General features: G+C 36.8%; 1 protein-coding gene across 14 annotated transcripts in view; it reads left to right on the top strand.

Annotated features, from left to right (window-relative positions):
* PDE1C (phosphodiesterase 1C) overlaps positions 1-21,754 on the top strand; it is a 369,737-nt gene that overhangs the window by 230,363 nt on the left and 117,620 nt on the right. For 2 of the 14 annotated variants that reach the window (XM_084509309.1, XM_084509310.1), the window contains exon 3: positions 1,484-2,460. The exons of the other annotated variants lie outside the window; for them this stretch is intronic. In XM_084509309.1, the coding sequence (XP_084365435.1) occupies positions 2,459-2,460 (2 nt within the window). In that variant the 5' untranslated portion in view covers positions 1,484-2,458. The remainder of the gene's footprint in view (positions 1-1,483; positions 2,461-21,754) is intronic. 14 annotated transcript variants of the gene reach the window in all.

The following is a 21,754-nucleotide window of genomic DNA, read 5'->3' as shown; positions in this document are numbered from 1 at the left end:
CATGTACCTGAATTAGAAAGTGGTTAAGGAAGAAGTGGGAGAGTGCTCTTACATACAGACCAGTCCTACTTCACTGCCATGAATGATATTTTCACAAATTAATGATGATTTCATAATTCCCCAATTGGGGGATGAAGTGGAGCCAGTGTGTTTTTTTGTGTATGATCATCTCTTATTGGGAATACAATAGTAATGACTAACAGGAAGGAAAATGTGTTTGATGTTCTTCATTATGGCAATAGCATTTTAAGTGAAAGGAGACAAAGATGATTGCACCTGCTGGACACACAATCTCTGTGTGGGCAGAGATTGTTTTCAAATCATATCTGTCTTATCCATTTATGTGTTGGCACCCCTGAGTATGATTGTACAGGCTTTTGCCCTCTGATGTGGATTCTGTTGCTTCTGGCGTGCTTTCCCACATTTAGGGAGAAGTGCTGTTCTCAGTTTCATCTTAGAATTCTTGTAAAAGTACATTATAATATCCTAATTTTTTGCTATAGTGACTATCATCTTGCAATTTAAAACTTCAGGAGACAATGAAATGGGGCTATTTCAACAAACTTCACAATCTCTGAGGTATCATACTCAGAGATTAATGACTCATTTGGGAGAACTTCAACAGAAGATGACATCATCACTTGCCAATTTCTGGTTAAGTACCATTTGAATTGGTGCTATGACTTCAGCAAGACAAAATTTCTTTTCCCACAAGAAAACTCATGATTTTCACTGTGTTTTGCATTTAGGAATCTATTTGTACATCCAGATTACATATTCTCTTACGGGTCTAACAGATAAGTGTGTTCGTTGACCACTGTTGTGTTTGCATAATCCTATCATGAGTAATGTGGAGTTAAGTCTAGGTATCAGTAAGAGAATGTATCCCTTACTGTATCGTATTAAAAATGCATTGAAAGTGAAAAAAAATGTGTGCTGTCTATAGGTCTCTTTATAAGGTACCTTTTCGTGTTTGAAATTGGCCTCAGTTAGTAATACGGTGCCTTTGTGTTTTACTTTACTGATAATATTTAAATATGGAGTACAGAACTAAGGTTTTCTTCCACAAATGCTGCTCTCTCTCCAAGGTTATGGACTGTGATTTCACATTCACTGGAGAAATAAATAGCAGTCACTTGAGGTATTATATTTCCTTTCAAAAATCCTTTTACTAGGGAACATTAAAACCTAGTTTTCCAAAATTCAAATACTTCCATTCAGTAATCCCTATATTATCTCTCTATCTCAAACCACAGGATTGCTCTAAATCTGAATGCAAACAGCTTTGTCCTTACAGTGAAATGGAAGAAGGCAGGTTTTCTTAAAAACCTGTACTATTTACAGGAGAGTTGCACATGCAAAATCCCTCATTAGTGGTGGTTTTTTATTTGTTTGTTTTGTTTTGCTTTTTTGCGAGGTGAGGTTGTCTGACTGAATAGTCATTGCTATTGGAATTGCCAAGTTCTTTGCATTTTCCTTTCAGCTCTGTGACAAGCCAACTTCTATCATTCAATAGATGGACTGAAGGAAAGAAGAGGAAGGTGAAATACGCTCACCTGAAAGGAAAAGGATTTTTTTCTTTGTTCCTTAAGAAGCAATGTTACAATCAACCACCTCGTTCTGATAAAGCCGAAAGGAAATTCTTCCCTCTTTTTTTTTTTTTTTTTTTGACTGCAATCGTAATTTGGCACAGATCCATGGGAGATCAAGAAGAATGAGCTCAAACTGGTAAAGGAAAGGGCTATTGAATAACAGAGGATTGAGCAGCTGTCATGTAAAAGAAGTGAGGAGTTTGGCTTTTTTGTGTAATGAATGAAGATTGAGACAATGTGTGACCAAAGGCTATGAGGGAGGTAAAAAAAACAAAACAAAACAAAAGAGAGTAAAAACATTTAAGCTAAATGAGAGCTGGCATAAGTACAAATAGGGATAAAGAAACCATGAACTGATTTCGGCTGGAATTTAGAGAATGGTTTGTAAGAATGAATGTCAGAACCTTTTCTCATTGGAGCGATAGAGTCAAAATAATTAAAAAAAAAAAAAAAAAAGGGATAAATTTTAAGATGAACTTAATAAATTTCTATGCAGAATTATACGATGAAGAGGAGGAGAATGGAATGGAGAGAAAAGAGTGGATCTGCAGGAGATCAAGCGAAGGAACATGAGGAACTGGGTAAATTGAGAAGTCAGGGGAGGGTAGCAGAGATCAGCTGTTGGCTTTTATGGCCAGAAAGAAAGAATAGAGTTGGGGGAAGGGAAATGGATGCTAGGGAAGGGACAGAAAATACTGAACATACTGTCTTTGGGGAAACCAGTGAGATCTGTGGAAATAATACTGGTTCAAGAGGAGAAGACTTGAAGAGACAGAAGATTAATTTCATGAATCGCACTTCTCTTTCCTTTATTCTGAAGTGTGAAAGGAAAACATATATCCTCTGATCATTCCCCAGCCTATAAAATGTAAGTGCAAATTTATGTGATCCCTTCGGTGCATTGATTTGATCTGATCTATGGACCTATCCACACTTGAATTGCTAAAACAAAATATTCTCTTGCTATTTAGCTTTCTCCAAGGAATATCTTTCACCTTATTCTCTACAATACTTTTTATCTGTGGATCTCAGGAGTCAAAAAGAAATTAAAATTTATTACAGATTTTTTTTCCTGTTTTTTAATCTCCTGAACATATTTTGATCATGCTCATGGCTATCTTTTCGGTGGGAAGGAGCTGAGTAGTCCTTATTTTAAAGTCCTCTGTATAATCAATACTTGAATTACTTCAGAAAGCACCATCTGTGCACATAGAGCAACGATGCAAGTTAATGTTATCTTCATATGTGAGACCCCAAGTAAAACACTAAAGAAAATAAACCTCTAAATCCTATTCTTCAGTACTTTTATGCAGAATGAGGAGATTTGTCCTGACAAGAAATTCAAAATATTTTTGTCATGGTTCTGGAGAATAGTCAGAGTTGACAGATGGTGTACCTTGTTTCAGATGTGGATATAGACAAAGTGAATCCACTTTATCACAGGGAGAGGGAAGCAAATTGAATTAAAGAACTGCCCAGAAACATTTTATTATTTTTTTTTTAATGTGAAATGGATTGATTTGTTTTCTTTAATATATATAATTTTTTAATATCTGTATTCTTAAAACATCTGCTCAGGCAGAAGCAGAAAATCAAAAGGCCCTGAGACAGGCAGTTCTGCCTCAGTTGTCTTGGCTTAATTAAAACCAGAAACTCAAAAGAAAAACTTCAGTCCAGAGCTGCAGTGTTCATGGGTGCCAACTATGCCTGTGTGAACCATGTTGCCTTTCCTCAGCCCCACTGTCAACTTTCCACTGTTCTTCTTCAGCACTGCTTGTTCTCAGCCAGTCTTGAAAATAATTTTAATTTACTATTTTTTTAAAAACATGCTGCTGCTCACTAATAAGGGATTGTGATACTAAAGGAAAATGGTGCATCTCATGCAAATGGTCATTCAACATAAGTGATCAACATAATATGGATGAAATATTAGCTGGCCACTGATTTAAAGATGAGTCTTGGGGTCTGTGACATCTTCATGTTTGTCAAAATATTTTACTTGTTATTCATCTGCATTGCTGTACTGTTTTTATTTTATTTTATGAATGAAATACTAGATAGAAACCTGTTCTTATATTATCTTCTGTCTCTGTGGAGATTTCTTTTGAATGTTACTCTGAAAAAAAAAAAAATCAATATTGAAGTTTATTTAAAATGAATAGGTAAAAAACCACTCATTACTTTTATGATACTTAATAACACAGATGTCTTCTCTTTTTCACATTCATTTGGTATAATTACATTGAGTACTTGAGATTTCAAGCTTCTGTTACAGCTTTAATTCATAAGAACAAAAAAATTTGATCCACACAGGTTCAAATACTTGTGATATGACTATATGGCAGAGACTACAATTTACCGCTGTTCTAAAAAAAAAAAAAAAAAAAAAAAAAAAAAAAAAAAAAGAAGAGCACTTAGCTTATGTACTGACAATAAATGAATTGATGGTTTATCAGTATAGCACATTTGTGTGACACATTCTCAAAAACTTGACTTCCCCCATAGTTACTGATTTTGGAAAAGCCTTTCTGAAACAAGATCCTGTTCAGATCTGAAAGCATGCACTACTTATTTATTTTTTTGCATGGGTGAAAGAAGCGTATAATGGGAATTGTTTCTGTTTCAGATTTTTGTAGTGATTGCACTTTTATTCAGACATCCAACTTTGTTGGATGTCTGAATAAAAGAAATGAGGCTTTGAGAGACACTGAGAACTTTAGTTCCTACTGTAGTCTACAGAAACAGCAGCCATTTGTGTTGTGTGTACGGCCACTCTGCTTGGGTCCTCTGAAGAGGACTCCCAGTACTCAGAACTTTGTGATAATGAAGGTATATGTTTTAATATAACAGATTTCAGAAATAAAGGCATCTCTTTACATCTCCGTTCCATTCCCTGTATACCATATATATATAGTATATATATACACATAGTAGTACTGAATGTAGTGTGGTATTTATTTCCTGGCCTTAAAAAGAAAGTTTCTTCAAGTTTTCTGTGTAGTCAGTCCCATCTTTCTTTCAGCCCAACTCTTCCTCTCAAAACTGTACTATGTACTACTAATGTACAGTATATTTACCTCAATCTTCTCTTTGTTTACTTATTTCTTTTTATTAAGGATTTTCTACACATACTCTCAACATGTTCATTTCTATAACCACAAGTCTTCTTGAGATAGCTTGTCTGGATCACTGCGTGGGTGTGGAATTTCATTTGCTTTCCATCAGCTGACTCCTTCTTCCTCTTACATTACCACTGATTGGGAGATAATTTGGAATATGAACTGGCAAGACTGGAGTACATGAAAGAAAATAACTTGCTTAGCAGAATGAAAAAAGGGCAGGAGATTGTCTACAGTGGTTGTGCTTCTAGATGAGATTCCATGTTTCAGCTCATGTGTTTAAATGTTTACTCTTCCATAGTACTCTAAAAAAAATCTCTAAAATTAAAAATGCAAGACCTGAAACTAAAACTGCATGATTGTTTCTCTACTTATTTGATCTCCACTACTGCAGTTTCCAGGCACCCTGCAGTCTTTACTTCAGTACATGTTTTAGAGAAGTAGATGTTATTGCAAGGAGGTAGGCATTATCATCCTATTTTACACACGTATACTGAAAATAAAGCAATTTAGGTATCAGTAGCTGCAGAAAACACTTAAATAGCCTTAAAATTCTAGACTATAATCACACAGAAAAAAAGTGTCAGAGCAAGGATTCAAATACGTTTCATGTGCTCACATTAAAGTCTACAGTGTTGGCTTATTTTCATTTTGATTAAGTAGCATGCTTGTATTTGTGCTCTTACTTTCACTTTACTGAAATATGATGTGCTAGAGATCAAGATAGGATGTGAGAGTGATGTGATGAGGGTATGGGTAGAATCAATGTGAACAAGAAAAAAAGAAAGTGCTGTTCAGCTTCCAGTCAGTGTTTCTGTAGGCTGGGTTGTTCAAGCATTTTAAATTACTTTTTACTCACAGAAACTTGATTTTGAAGTTATGTGAATTTGATCTGAGTCAACCTTGTTGAACTATGTGCTGCAAAGGACACTGAAGCATTGACCGGAGAATTTTGGCACTTTCTTGTTGCCAGGCTGAAAACACCGCGTGAAGAGCTGTCCTCACAACCTTCTCTCCATTTTCATTAAGTGCAGTACTAAGGGGAAAAGGGTGCAATGTTAGCAGGTTTGTGGTTGTTTTTGTTGTTGTTGTTGTTTGTATTAAACTTGGTTAAGCTTTGTGTAATTGTTAGGTCAAATTTACATGGTTCATATGGTTTACCTGATCTCTGCTTTGTGTCAGTGAGATTGCATGTGATTCTGATCTCATTCCCTTTGAAGAAGCTGTCTGCTTACTCCTTGTGCTCCCGACTTGAGCAGTTTTGATTAATTGTACTGGAAATTACTTCTTGGAGAACAGGAGAAAAGGTCTGCTTGTAAAAGTCCATTGTCTTTCTGTTGTATTTTGTTACTTTATAGTTGTGATTAACATTATACAGTTTATTTAGAGTGGACACAATCACATTTATTCTAGCATTAGAGAGATGATAGAACCAGATATATGCCCCCTATTCAAAACATGGAATACCTCTTGAATCATCAGATTTACTTTTTTTTTTTTTTTTTTAATGGGTCTGTTGTACTTTTCAGAGAAAATCAGGGACAATCCTGGAAAAAAATATATATAGAGAGATAGGAATATATAGAGAGAGAAAGGAAAATATTACAACACTTTTTCAACATGCACATAGGAAGACAGCTTTTTGTTTTGATTTCTTTGCTTACTTACATTTTTAAGCTGAGTTTTTGCTGCCTCTTATTTGACAGCCCAAGGCCATGTCTAGATGAAGAGATATGCCAATGAATTGAGTATGAGTATAGAGACAGGTATTCATCTAGTCACCAGTCTGTGACAAGATGTACATTTGCAAGAAACCATGATTCCTAAAAAAAATACTAATGGGTTTGTAGGTACAATGTCTTCCAAATTACTGAATTACAGACGTCTGTATATTAGTAGGTTTGCTTTGAGTGCTAAATTGCGATTGTTGGCTAGAATAATTGTATTCAGGAGACTGCCAGAAGGCCCAGCATGGTGAAGTGCAGTAAACAGGGCTTGTCTAGAGCCAGTAACAGTGAGAAGTTGTCAAAACACAACTTGTGCAATTTTGTTGGCTACAATTAATCAATTAGTGAAAACATCCATTTGGGAGAAGAAGATGGGCTCTTCTTAGCAATGACTGTCATGAAAGGTGAATTAAAGACACTGTTTTATATTGTGTATGTCTATGTGTCTGAATTCGGACATGATGAACATATGCAAGCCTAGCTTGAGGGTTCAGAAGTAAAATACAGCTTCTTCAGATGAATACAGGCTTCTTCTCTAATTTACTATTTTATTTTTTTTCAGGAGGTTGATGTTTCTAGTGATTAGATTGGATGAGAAAAACACACTTTTGGACAGATGTGCTGGCTTTCCTTAACTATATTACTGGTGAACACAGATATGTACGCTTGGTGGACTCGGCTCCCTCTCCTTTTCAGAGCTATTATCTACGTCAGTAAGGGGCTTTAAAATGCCACCCAAATAATGGATTACAAGGAGGGACCATTCTGCCCCTGAGTGGGTTGCACTCCTGGTCTCCTGCTGTCTTTGGTTGAGTTACGCTGGATTAAAATGTAGGACCTAGCCACAGAGCATAAGTGCACTGTGCTCTGCATGTGGATGTGTGTGGTCTGTTTTCAAGCCCAGTTGCTCCAGGGCAAGCCCAGTGGAGAGAGGGGCAAGAGGAAGACACACCTGCTGAAACATGGGCTGTGGGGTACTCAGCACATTTCCAGCCTCACATTGCTGCTGCAACAAAATCAGGGAGAAGCAAGAAGCATCTGCTGGTGGGGAGGCAGAAATAACAGAGGACAACAGTTCCTAGGAGAGAATTTATTAGATAGCTTTGACCCTTTTACTGCCAGTTCTTGAATGGATAGTGAACCATAGAGTGTGATTTGTTCCCCTTTGCTCATTATTATAATAATTTGTTGAAAGGTTTATGTGAGGATACCAGTCTGTGGATTTGCTTCTGAATGACTCACCAGAATTACTACTTGGAGAGGTGTTTTCTGCTAATAATGCTCTATTTCTTCTGGATCAAGTAGGGATTGGTGTTGTTTTTCATTCCTGGACTGGAGGACTTCTACACCTTTCCAAATGATAGATATTTCATATTCAGATACTAATTTTCAGATACTTATTTTGTATTCAGATAGTAATACACACATACTGTAATGTGAGTCTTTCCCCCCTTTTTCCCTAGTTTTTGTTTTGCTAATATCCTGCTCAGCAAACTTCTCCCCTCCCATATACATGCATCAGAACTGAAAATAATTCAGAAATGTTATCTGTGTCAACAACATTTTTTAAAAAATCTTTGATTTCCGAGGTGCTTGTATCATGCTACCAAATTATTATCAAACGTCATTTTATGCAAGGAATAGATGGTGCTTCACAGATAGTTCCTCCAGGGATGGAGGATGGGAGGCTATTTTGATCCGTTTATCAAATAGCTTGCAGCTTTCATTTCAAGGCCAAAAAAAAAATTACTGAGAAAAGATGAGAAAAGAAAGCACATTCTCATCTAGAGATCTATTTAGCAAACAAAAATTATAAAAAAAAAAAAAATGGAAAAGAAAATTCTATGGGCTTCACACTCCTGCTAACAAAGGTTATTTTCCCTTTAACAAGCAATTATTAGATGGATAAACATACTTTCTTGCTGTTTAAGAAGATCTTTCAAAGTCTATTCCTATATTCTTATGTTGACAAGAATATTCCTGTGGATTTTTTTCTGAGCAACTTCCTTTCTATTTCTTCTGTCATTAGCAACAGTAGCAAATAGCAGCATTTTTTTTTTTAATATTTTCTTCAGATAGCAATTGTCTGTTTCTTTTCTGAAATTAGTCCTATGTAATTCATTCGCATCTGCAAAAGCATTCCTGATTTACACAATTATAAGTGAGATGTGAATTAGAGCCTAAGGAAATAGATTTTTGAAACTGGAGAGAGTTGTAATACAGCAATTTAATTCAGTTATTAAAAAAAAATTAATTAAAATGCTGACTTTTATATTATTCAATGTCTTGGCCATTTAATAAGTCACTTAATTTCTGTGTCTCCTTTTTTTTTCTCACCATCTTTATATTGGTAATAATGTTCCTAACATGTCCACTTACCGTACAGAAACATCGGCAAGATTAATATTTCTACAACAATTATATTAAGTTCTAAATATTTTTGTTTTAAGAGATCCTATCCTTCCTTTCATTTGTTTTATTTTCCTAGGGGATAACATTGGAACAAGAGTGTCAGCAACAGGTTACTGTTTGAGGAAAAGGGATTTTTTTTTACTTCATTACTCTAAGAGACTCATATCCACATCTATTAGCCATGTACCATGGGTTGTGGGGGGGGATTGTTATGATTTCACAGGCCTTTCTCTTCAGCATTCCTAGGGATTTCTCTTTAGACCGTCCTTCACAGCCAGTGCTGTGTAATTGGAGAGATTGTTCTAGTATCCTGAATGATAGACATTTGGGCTTATAATTAGATTTTACTTGGTGATTTTGTTTTGTTGAATATATAAATAAAAAGGATGAGCAATTGCTTTGCTATCAGCCCAAAGGCATTCACCAGTATGTTATGGTATATTTGATTGTTCATTAGCTGATGTGCATGCTCCATGCAGTGCCAGTCATCATGCTATTAAGTGAGCTTTGAAAATGAAAGTGGCTTTTTTTTTTTTCCACTAGTCCCTGCACAATTCAATTAATGAGGGACTGTTCTGAAAATGCTAAAAGCTTTGTTCTTGCAGTTTTGCTTTTGCACTTCCCACTTCTCCCTCTCCCTCTTTTCCTGGCTCTGAGCAGCTCCTAAGGGAATGAGATTTGCAGAGAAGCAGAAGTGAGTCATTTCTCTCAGCGAGTGAAATATGCCTCCCATTTCTCCCAGTCTTCTGTTGAAGGATTTATTTTCTATTTCAGCAAGCACCAGCTGAACTTGAGAGTCTTTGGTTTCCAACTGATGCAGAGGTGTAGAAGGGCTCACCACAGTGTAAGCTTGAGTATGAAAGGAGTTTAAAAAGTGATCTGGAAGGACGAGGATGCTGAAGTTAAAATGATAAAACTTCCTGGTTTACAAACAGGGCAAACTGCAAGTCCAAAACCTGCCTTTGGCTGAAGCTTTAATCTAGTAAATGTCGCTCAAAGCATCATTTCCAATTTTGCATCAGATGGAGTCTCAGGTGAAAAAGAACCAACCTTTTTTGTGCCAACCTTTACACTATCAGAGAAAGGCCCTTCCTCAGTCTCAGGGTCCCCAGCTACCAGAGATACTTGAAGCAGAAACCATGCCTCTCCTCCACCAATGCTATCTGGGAATGTAAGTGATACATGGAGTGCAAGGAAGAAATCCTGAAGTTTCAAGCACAGTCGCAAAACTACTGTTTTTTTATTGACATGATCAATGATACAGACTTTTACTAGCAGCAGCTCTAGGAGAACAGATAAATTATATAGCCAACTCTCTGAAAATAGTGGGCAGTGTGCATCCATTGTGGAAATTCCACTAGCTCTGCATCTAATTATATAAAGGGAGAAATTGCTGAGCTCCAATAAGTTACTTATCAAACAAATTAGTTACACTCTTCATAATCGGTTCTTTTGTATCTGCATAATTAATTCTTAGTTGTTACTGAAGGTCTGCTTCTCTGTTTGGCTGTTTTGTTTTGATTTCCCTTCAAGAAATATAAATGTCATGGAAAATGTCATATTTATGAAAGTTCAAGGAGTATGGAGATAGTTCCAAATGACCAAGGCTCATAACCTCTCCATCTGCCTTTTCAGAGATTTTAGATGGCCTTTTCTTCCCTCTGCACTGCCAGGTGGGTCCAGCAGGTATCAGCCCCTAAGTTGTGAGTCAACAAAAATCATGCTGACTTGTCCAAGGACTGGACTGTCAACTGGTTGAATCTACAGGAACTGGTAGGGTTTCAGCTCTAAGTAACTGACCAGCTTTATGTACACAGCTCGAAACATTCAAAGATCACTAACACTAGGGTTTTATATCTCACTGCAGTTACCTCTGTGCAATAATTTTTTCCTGCAGTAGACACAGACATAGTGCCAAACAGAGTCAGCATTCAATATCACAGCAGAGGTAGTTCATTCTTTTGAGAGCTAATGAACCTGGCATCATTGATGATGGTGCTTTTTACAACTGTCTTGTCACTGGGGATTGAACCACATATATCCTTCTGTTCATTTGGTATGAAATTTATCCCAAGTAATTCTTGAGGAAGCACTGGTTACTGGAGTGCATAGAAAGAGTTAGGTATTATGAGTTACATAAGTAAGGGCTTACCCATACTTATAGTTGCTGGTGCTGTCACAGGCTAGATTATCACACTTCTCCTTGAACTTTTTTTTTTTTTTTTTTTTTTTAATAACAAAACAAACAAACAAAAACAACAACAAAACCAAACAAAAACCCACAACTGCCAAACAGCAAGGAGCTATAAGATCACCCTGACAGCTAATTCTTTGCTAAGAAAAACTTATTTTCTTTTCTTTCTAACAAGGTCTGGTCTCTCTGCAGTTTAGGAGATGGGGACCCAGATGCTCATTCTGTATTTCTAAAATGATTAAAATTACCTTCGTACTATATTTTTCTGTTCTGTTCCCTGCCTCAGGAGGTACAGAGATTTCTTTTAAAATAAGAGAGCTTAATACTCTTTTGTTTGTTTTTCATTAATTTTTACCTGAATTGAAATTCTTTGCTAAAAAGGCTCTGAAGAGGTGAAAAGATGTATTTTGCATTATTAATTAATTTATTTTAAATCCTGCAACCTGCTTCTCAACCCAGGAGAATCACTTGTATATCATCCACTCTGCGGAAGATTTACTAGCTTGAGGTCGCTAGCTGCCTTCAATAGCCTTTCAATGGCTATCCGTGCTCCTGGATTGGGGTCAGAAGGGACCAAAGAGCCTTGGAAAGTGGAAGGACTCATTCATTAGCCAAGGGAATTGCAACCGGAAGCAATTGGGGCCAGTTAGTGCTAAGCCTGCTTTACTACTTGATCAAAAGTACTAAGCTATTGGCTTGACATAGAGATATAACACATCTAACATCAGTGAAAACAGAGATTTTTTTTCCACTAGTTCTCTCTCTCTTTTTTTTTTTTTTTTTTGACAAATTATTGATTTTGTCTGACACTTCAAAACTGAATGGGAAATATGAAAAAAGAAAAAAAAAAGTATGTCTTTATTGGAGATATTTCTATGGAAATTAGAGAAAAAAAAAAAGCTAGGTTAAATCTGTGCTCACGCTTGTCTTAATCTGGTGATTTCAGTGGTGTCCTTCTGTTCTCTGATGATTTGTGGAATAAACAGTGTTTCACATTGTGGATAACTCCAGCTCAAAGCTGGGACATGCTGGTTTTAATAAAATGCATATAATCCTTAGAGCCATTTAACATCTGGAAAGCAAGTTGTTAAAAACATAAAGCCCATCTAATCCAGTGAGCTGCTCAAAGCCAAAAGCCTAGAAGAGGAGCTTTTTCTTTACAGAGTAGTTTAAAGCCCCAGCTGTAACGTGAGCTGCTGAGACATTTAGTCTGGTGTGCTATTCAGGGTATCAGGGTTGTCTACCTGGTGCTGAATCAAAAATTATGATAGCAAAATATCATGTTTTTCATCTGAAATACACACAACTAATACATAGTTAGAGAGATAGACAGACGACAAAAACAGCAAGTATAAGAATTCTTTTTAAGACTGTGTAAATAAAAATGCAAGAATATATGAATACATATAAGGAAGGCTTTCCATATATGCATATTATTTTCCTGATTAATGAGTAGGGTCTTGATCTTCTTGGCCATATATTGATTATCTGTAGATTCAGGGAAACTGGCCCTTTAGCTGGTTGGATGGTATATTTTTTTTAATGCAACAAAGAGTTGAAAAATTAAAACCCTTTGATGTGGCTTTATTAAACAGCAGGACCAACAGTTTGTTTATGTTTGTTTATGTTTGTTTATGTTTGTTTGTTTGCTTTCCATCAAATCCTGTTAAGGATTTAGCAGTGAAACAACATTTTGCTATATCACTAACTTGTACTTATACATATGTTGTTATATTGGGCTGGTATTTCCCTAAAACCAGAATGACGTAAAATATTTGTTTTTAAAAATCTGTATAAAACTCTGCATCAGTGAAACTGAAATATTTTCACTACCTCAGACTCCTTCAAGCTTCTTAGAGTCAGGTTGGCAAGCTCATATATGTAAGCTTCTTCATAGTGTCCATGGTTTCACATTAGCACCTCATTAAATCTTTACAATAGAAGCTGCCGTATTTGGTCTTCTGAGTATGTTTGCACAAAACCACTGTTGTGATCTTGAATGCAGTAGAGACATATTTGAACCATTTCTCACCAGGCTTGGAACCCAGAGAAACTGAGCAAGTACTTGGGCAGGATTTCTAGTGTGTTTCTTTAAAAATGAACTCTTTGTTACAGTGGTTAATGTAACACTGATGTCAGAACTAGACCATGGAGGCATCTCCCTATGTCTTCATAACCACAGAAGCAGTGCCAGTATGCTTGTTCTCTCAGTTTTATTGTCTACCCAATGGGAGAGTGTCAAGGATGTCTTGACACTAATGAAGAGAGGCTCTTGTAGGGGAGGCTTCTTAGTCCCTTTATAGCTACACAAAATGCTCCATGGACTTTAAGTCTTTCTCCATTAGAGTGGTGTTAAAGAAATCAGGCTCACAAGTTGTGAGACTCCATGCCTAAAGTTAGGGGAGGAATATATCCCATACAGATGACCAAAGTAGCATTAGCTATCAAATACAGCAGGGTAAACTTAGGAATTAAGACCCACTGCATAATTACAAATGACTTCTTTTTCCCCCTCTCCTTCCCATCTTCTTCCTTCCTGTTAATAATTTTTCCTCACTTTGGGACCTTGAAGTTATCACGTTTCCACCTCCATTGGCAGTGGTGTTGATGACATTAGAAAGTACATTAATAGTTGTTTCATTAGGATGTGCAAATAAGATATTAAATAATGTGCTCTATTAAACCTAGTTATTAGCAAAAGCTTGCCGTAGTTACTGATTTAATCAAATCTGTTAGGAATTCATGTTCTTGTTTGTCCAAACAGTCTCAGACACTCTGGTCAGAAGGTCAATTAGTAAGCACTCATTTCATTATAAAATAAGCTTTCTTCATTTTTAAAAATCAAAATCAATTTGTGTCAAATCACTTTCTTAAATGTGGTAGTGTTGATGGAGTTTTTTTAGAAAAGGAGACTAAAGGAGGGAATATCTAGAGCCTGACATCAATTTTGCCATTGATTTACTAGGTGACCTTAGGCAAGTTGCTTTTCTCTGGAAAGTATCTCTAAAAACAGTGCTGTCAAACTTCATGGTTGTCCCAAAGATTTATGTACCATATATCCTATGAAACAGAGAAAACAATTCATCTGTCAATCCTGGAATCCTAGAATCCTAGAATGGCTCAGGCTGGAAAAGACCTTAAAGATCATCTAATTCCAATGCCCGTACCAAAGGCAGGGATGCCACCCACCAAGTCTTCCTTGCTTGTATTCAAGTGGGATCTGAGCTGTCACTAGGAGTAAAGCTCCTGCAAGGTGATTTAAACCCTATTCACACCACTGCAACCACATTGTTTGCAAAGACTTTTGTATACAGATGTCAGTTGGTATTCTTCTATTCAAATATCAGAAGAGAGAACGACTGTCTATCTTTTCTCTTCCCTGTTTTGACTCTGTAGGAATAACTGGACTGAAAACGGCAATTGTGCGCGTATGTGAAGGCAGTGCGTTAGATTCTGCCCTGACCAAAGTCAGTCTAAGTGTTGCTGTTGCTGTTAGACATATCCTAGATATGTGAAGACAGAAGGTATCATGGAGATGGTTTGGACAGAAGACTTTTTTTAAAAAACGTTCCCATTCAGAGCTGAAGAACATCTTCTGCTTACCTGCTCCTTAGCTTCATCAGTGGTGAGAAGATTCTAAGACTATTTGAGACGGTTTTAGGCTTAGTATCTGGAAATGCATTATGAGTTTAAAGGTTTTATGTATGTATTTATTTATTTATTTATTTATTTGTGATGCTGAAGAGCACAAGCTTGAGACATGTCAGTGCAAACAAAGTGCATTGAAAGGTGTGTGGTACTGTTGAAGCCTTTCTGGGCAGTTGTGATTTTCAGAGATTCATGTTGAAACCAAGACACTTGGAATTTTCTTTGTCTTTATAAAATAAAGAGTCTCTTCATTAATGAGAATTGTAGTTACATCCTTTTTACCCAAATTGAAATGTATAATGAATTCATTGTGGGTAAAGGTTAGCTGTTAATTGTATGTAAGAGCTAATTGTTAATGCTACTATGAAGTTAAGAAATCAAGAAGCCATAAGCTTGATTGGATCCAAAAAAGACAAAAGAAAAAATGAAAAAGAAGAAAAAAAAAAAAAGGATTATGCACTTATCTCAATAACAATAACAAAAACATCCACAGTTTGATTAGGGAGGATTACAAAATGCAGAAGGCATATAAACCCACTGAGCTTTGGCACATGAGTGAAATTCTTAGTGGAGGGAGTTAAGAAGCCACTTCACTCACATATATTTTATTCTGTTATTGTCAGCGAAAACTCTGACTATACTGGTTTGTGTACTATAACTGTTTTGGCTAGAATTGAAGTAGCTATATTGTGTTAAAAGTATATTCACCTTTTGTGAGCAGAATTAAGTAGTTGTAGAGGTATACTGCTATACCATGTTTGCGTGAGTGAAGGGGTTTCATTTCCAGAGAATCATAGAGTGATTGCTCTGCTCAAGCAGGGCCACTTATAGTAGGTTGCCCAGGACAATGTCCAGATGGCTTTAGAATATCTCCAAGGATATTTTTTTTTCATGAGTTTTCATAGAATCATAGAATATCCCGAGTTGGAAGGGACCCATAAGGATCATCGAGCCCAACTCCCGGCACCACACAGGTCGCGATGAGGTCTCCCCTCAGCCTCATTTTTGCCAGGCTGAACAGGCCAAGTGACCTCTGCCACTCGCTCCTCATACGCCTTCCCCTCTAGGCCCTTCACCATCTTTGTAGCCCTCCTCTGGACACTCGCCAACAGTTTTACATCCTTTCTGTCCTGTGGTGCCCAGAACTGCACACAGTGCTCGAGGTGAGGCTGTACCAGCACAGAACAGAGTGGGACAATCCCTTCCCTTGACCAACTAGTGATGCCATGCTCGATGCATTCCAGGATATGGTCGGCCCTCCTGGCTGCCAGGGCACACTGCTGGTTCATATTCAGCTTGCTACCAACCAAAACCCTCAGATTCCTCTCTGCAGGGCTGCTCTCTAGCATCTCATCGCCCAGTCTGTACCCCCAGCCGGGGTTGCCCCGTCCCAGGTGCAGGACTTGGCACTTGCTCTTCTTAAACTTCATGTGGTTGGTGATCACTCAGCTCTCCAATCTGTCCAGATCTCTCTGCAAGGCCTTTCCACCCTCATCTGAGTCCACAACTCCTCCACGTTTAATGTCATCAGCAAATTTGCTCAAAACACATTCTAGTCCTACATCCAAATTGTTTATAAAAACATTGAAGAGGACTGGCCCTAAAATGGAGCCTTGGGGGACCCCACTGGTGACTGTCTGCCAGCCTGCTGTGGCCCCATTTACCACAACCATTTCAGCCCTGCCTTTCAGCCAACTGCCCAGCCCTTGTATGGAGTTTTTGTTTAGCTGTATGCTGGTCATCTTGTCCAGAAGGATCCTATGGGAAATTGTGTCAAAAGCTTTACTGAAATCCAAAAAGATCAAAAAAGTTTTGCAAGTATCAGTGAAATTACAGCATGAAACACTTGATAACTACTTCCATATTACCTGTGAAACATCTACGTACTACCAAAGATGATGGCCACAAAACAGATTCACTGATGCAGTCCCTCTATTGCTGCAAAACTCAGCGCATTCAGAAATACAAATATCTATAGTACTATTAAATGGACCCCACTGATCTTTGCTTTATAGCAAATATTTTAAAAAGAACAACATACTAGAGGAGTGATATAACAGCTCATGGCAATAGATACAATTTTGTTATTATATTGAAAATAAAAGGTATAGGCATAGGCATACAATGGTGGACACAGAATAAAATCCCATAGTTTATACTGATGGCTATGACATGGTCTGCAAAATCTTTCTCCTTTTATAGCAATTTAGCTACTGAGTTCACCAAGCACTCTACACAGAGGATGCTTCTCTCTGTTAAATGACTGAAGAAGCTTTATAACCATGTCCAGACACCTTGGGATTAGATCAATGTACCATATAGTCATGTCTCACTCCTAAGTGAAGTGGGAGTAACTTCATGGCGGTCAGTGAAAAGACACATGGTAGTAAGAGAACCAGGCCTATTTAAATGTGAGGTTTTATCGATCTCATTAAAAATGGTACCTCAGTAATACTGGTGTCAAACGTTGTTACCCATACTAATTTTTCATATAGGAAGCAAGGGAATTTACTAGTGATTCCCATAGTTTTCATACTGAAGGATCCTTCCAGGTTGAGAATAATATTTTTAGTTACATATTCAGTACAGGCTTTTTATATTCGATACTGGTTTAGGCTTTTGCAATTGAAAATAATCTAATACTTTGTGTTATAAAACAATCTTGTAATTATTTATTATTTTTTCATTATTTATTATTTCTAGGAGAAGCTGGCGCTTTTCTGGTTTGTGGGAAAATTTTGTTATCAGCTATGGATTGAATATGATCATGAGATCCAGAAATACAAGGACCTATACATTCTCTTGAGAAATAATCCCTGGCCATCCCATTCATCATATATTGAACTGAAATCCTGCAGGGGTTGTCATCATAGAGAATGTAAGATAGAGGAATAAAAGGAGGCCCTGTACCTAGTCTGATCAGTATTTGTCAGAATCAGCATTTTGCTCTGTCTTATCTTTACCCTTCTCCAAAGAAACATGTATGCTGGAGTTCTCCAAACTGTTTTAGAAGAAAAGGGAGAGAAAAGATGTTGCACAGAAGAGAGCTGGTTTTCAGCTTTGGCCTCTTAAGGCAAAAGCAATAGTAAATAGTACAATACTGCTGAAAGTCTTTTTGCAAAGCCAAACCCTCAGAAGTTAGAAATTCCAGCAATATTTTTCTATTCAATTTTATTTTTTCTCTTCTTGTATGCGTTATTATTTTCAATTAAATGCTGACAAGAACTTACAATCTTTTTGTCATAGCCCTCCCTCATTCTGTGAACAGGTAGTGCAGCTGAACTTGAAATGAAAAGTTTCACTTTTTCTATCATTTCATTTTTGTGGAAAATGATTAGTTTATATCAAAATATCATAAGCATAAAAAAAATCCTCTAATATTATGGGCTAATTTCCACTTACTAGCAAGAGATATATATTGAATTATCATAGAAAGTAGCTGATATATGTTGGAAGAATAGTAAGAAGTAATGAGATTTTTGGCTTTGTTTTGGATAAATTTCCTTGTCCAATCCTTAGCCTGACATTTTTCATTTGAGTATCTGTAAACATATGTAGCTTTTCTGATGAGGTTGCTACCATATCCTGATTTTTGAGTCTTACATAAAAATGATCTCTTTCCTTCAATTATCCTTACTATGCTATGATTTGACCACAAATTTAGTTCCAAAAAACAGTCCTTTATTAACGTATAGCATACTAACTGTCCATAGGTCAGCTTAGTTCTTTCTGCTCACATGTGCTAGGTATAAATATAAAATGCCAGTTCTGGCTATTCCCACATAATAAGTTTAGCTAGACCTAAACTCAAGCCTAGCAATAGCAAGAAAGGCACAAGACAACAATGTGTAACCTATATAGCTCTAAGTCTGGGGAATTTGCTTCCTGCTTCCTTGAAAAAATAACTTATCTTGCTTACTCTGCCAAGTTGCTGATATATTGCACACCGACAATGAAATATTACTCTTAATTATCCAGCCCAGAGGTATTTGGAAATTGCAGTGGATGAAATGATAGGCAGAATCAAACTGGAGTGTATTTTGTTTGGGTGCTGTAAGCATGTCTTTTAAGAGCCATGTTGATGGGAACTCCATGCTGCAGAAACGTTGACTGATACAGCAGTGACTAAATTGAGTGGGGCTGTTTGGCCCAGCTGAAGAGGCATTTTTCTTCCCCTAGTAGTGACTAGGCTCGTTTTGTGCCACATATATCAGAGGGCTTACGGAGATTTCACAATTAAAGGTTCAGCACCCTGTCTTTTCCAAACACAATATTTTATTAAAAAAAGTCCCAGAAAATGCAGGTGCTAAATATCCTGATTCCTTTCTGACAGTGAGATTATCTTTTATACAGTGAAATTTTTCAAAACAGGAGTAATTTGCTTAGAAGGAATAAAGTTTTAACATGGAAGTTTTTAGGCAGTCCTAGAAAATTAAAAAATAAATTAAAAACTTTCCACAGGTTTCTGATTGCTGTTTCCCTAGGTATACCAAAACTATATAAAATGGTTTGGTTTGGTTTGACTTGGCTAGGCTTGGAGGTGTACATTTCTGTCAGTAAAGGAAAGAAAAGAAAAAAAAATAGAAAAAGAAAAAAAAAGCTAAAAAGTGATTTCAGTTTTGTACTGGAGGAATTCCGCTTAAAAGAGGTTGAAGAGCAAGAGTGTAGTGGGAAGAGAGGAGCAGAGATCTTGCATGTAAATTTTTCATTGCATTGATGCTTTTATAGAATGAAAGATGGACAATGCCTGTTTCCTAGGCCTTGTAAAGGAGTTAAGAGTATTGGTGTACACACCATAAGTTTACAATAATTTTCCCAGTGTGATGATGGTGTGAAGGATAAGGGAACCACATGACAGAAAAATCAGGCAGGAGTTTATCTGTCCCAGCTTTTGATTTTATTCATCAGGGTCAATCCTCAAGGACCAGAACAAATATGGGGATTAAGAGTGGATTTCCTCTGGCCCACAGTCATATTAGATTTTGTTGTCCACAGAAGTGCTTTTCCATTGCTCTGAAAAATACTTTGCTCTCAGTGCTTCAGCTTGTTATACTTCAGAAGAAAGTTTCTGTCAAAGAGCCTGAACAACTCTTTGCTTTGTCTGACAGGGACCTAGAGAAACTTTAAGAGTATCAGGAGAAAAATGTATCAGTACCATCGTGTTTTATGTCATTGTTTTGAAGCAGGATAAAACATGCCCACTCAGGGGTACAGCATTTGAAGGCACCTGTACTGATGCTTAGTGTTCAAATAAACCCATATCCACAACTTATAACCCTAGACTATTTAGAAGTAAATATGTAAGAGGTGTGTGTGTGTGTGTGTGTGTGTGGATTGCTCCTGTTTTGGAATCCAGTAGTTTGGAAGTATGGTCTCCCTTATAAATAAGGCTCTGGAGCAATGACAACTCTATCCAATTTCCATTTCATCCAGAGTTTTCCTCTTTCATGAAGATGAAGACAGTCAGTCTGGTTTGGTCTTGGTCCAGACTGTTCCAGTCATGGCAAAATACCTCTTTTTTTTTTTTTTTTTTTTTGTAGTTGGCATCTTAAGCTGGTTACTGGTGGCTGATTTTTTCGTACTTATGTCACGTCTGTGGATAACTTCCGTGTACTAAAAGCTACAGGCCCAACAACTTTTAACTTTATTCTTTCTTCCCACCTCAGATAGATATACACCTGTTTCAATTAGATTTTTATTTTTTTTTCATGTAGTGACACTGATGGTATTTTGTGGATAAAAAGTGGTTTTGATTGCCAAAGATAGCATAGACTTTGTTCAACAGTCACTTTCTCTTGTGCTCTGGAAAATAAAATATTTCCTTTGTTAGATCAACTTCAGAGTTACCGCCAATTCCTATAAATGTTGCCAGATGCCAAGTCTAGGCATCATGTGACTAAAACTTGGCTCAACCAGAATTAGAAATACTCCCATCTTTGGACCAACTTGTAGCATTTTTCTGTAGACCAATTCCTGATGTTGTAGGCCAACCCAAACAGTAAATGAAAACTTGCAATTCATAGCCTGTTTGGGTAAAAACTAGACTGAACACAATCCTGTCTTATAGTCTCTTGGCCTAAAACCAACTTCTTAGTTGTCATCACTGTTGATAGGCTGATCTATTAGCCCTCTTCAATCCTGTTTGACAAAGTTAGTGACCAAATTCAAGTGCTTTCTTGATTTAGAGAACAACAAGTATATAGTAAGTTGAAATCTTTTTCACCATATTCTGATTATTTACACAAATATGTCAGGCTCAGAAAAAGATCTGGTAATTAACATAACCATAATAATGTGCTCATTTACATTAAGCAATCAAGACTGGCTCTACAATCAAGATTAGCTGCAATAGATCACATTTATTTATTTATTTTAAATGCCCTTGCTTTCCATAAAATCATTGTGATTATTTTTAAAACAATGCAATTAGGCCTTTAGATACTATATTTGAATATTTATTCTGTTGATCTGAATTATTAAAAGCATCCTCCTCTGAAGCATAATTTTTAATTATCTTCAGTGGTGGTGTATCTTAAATAAGTGCTCTAGCTGAGACATACAATTATCCCATACAATAGTTAAAATGAAGTTTTGATTATTAGTAATGTCTTGTTAAAATTGTTTGGCTGACTGCTACATTGCATCTGCATTCTTTCTCTTAAGATCCAGAAAAATAATTTACACTGGGACATAATATACAAAGATAAACTGGTAAGCTAAGCCAACAGATTTTTGGGGGGACTGAAGATAGAGTACTTAGTTCCAGCCAAATGTATAGTTAGTTAGGGTGGGTTATATGCACTGCCTCTGGAGAAGAGTGGAGGTGTGATGTTCCATTTGATTCTACGTTTTGGCCTACAGTGGATGCGCTTAGTTGTATAATCACAGTGGAACTGGGCTGGTCTAACCGTAAAATCCCTTTGAGGTGAGCTTGCACAAGAGTCCTGCTCTGGTTGTTTTAAAGTTTGGATGTTAAAAGATCAAATGAAGGCATAGCTCAAAATAATCATTGTAGAACCAGTGTGGTAGATTTCTTCTCAGAAATGCAGTATGTGGTGATCA

Source organism: Aythya ferina (assembly GCF_964211825.1).
Source record: "Aythya ferina genome assembly, chromosome: 2".
Lineage (NCBI taxonomy): Eukaryota > Metazoa > Chordata > Aves > Anseriformes > Anatidae > Aythya > Aythya ferina.
This window is presented reverse-complemented; position numbering and strand designations above follow the sequence as displayed.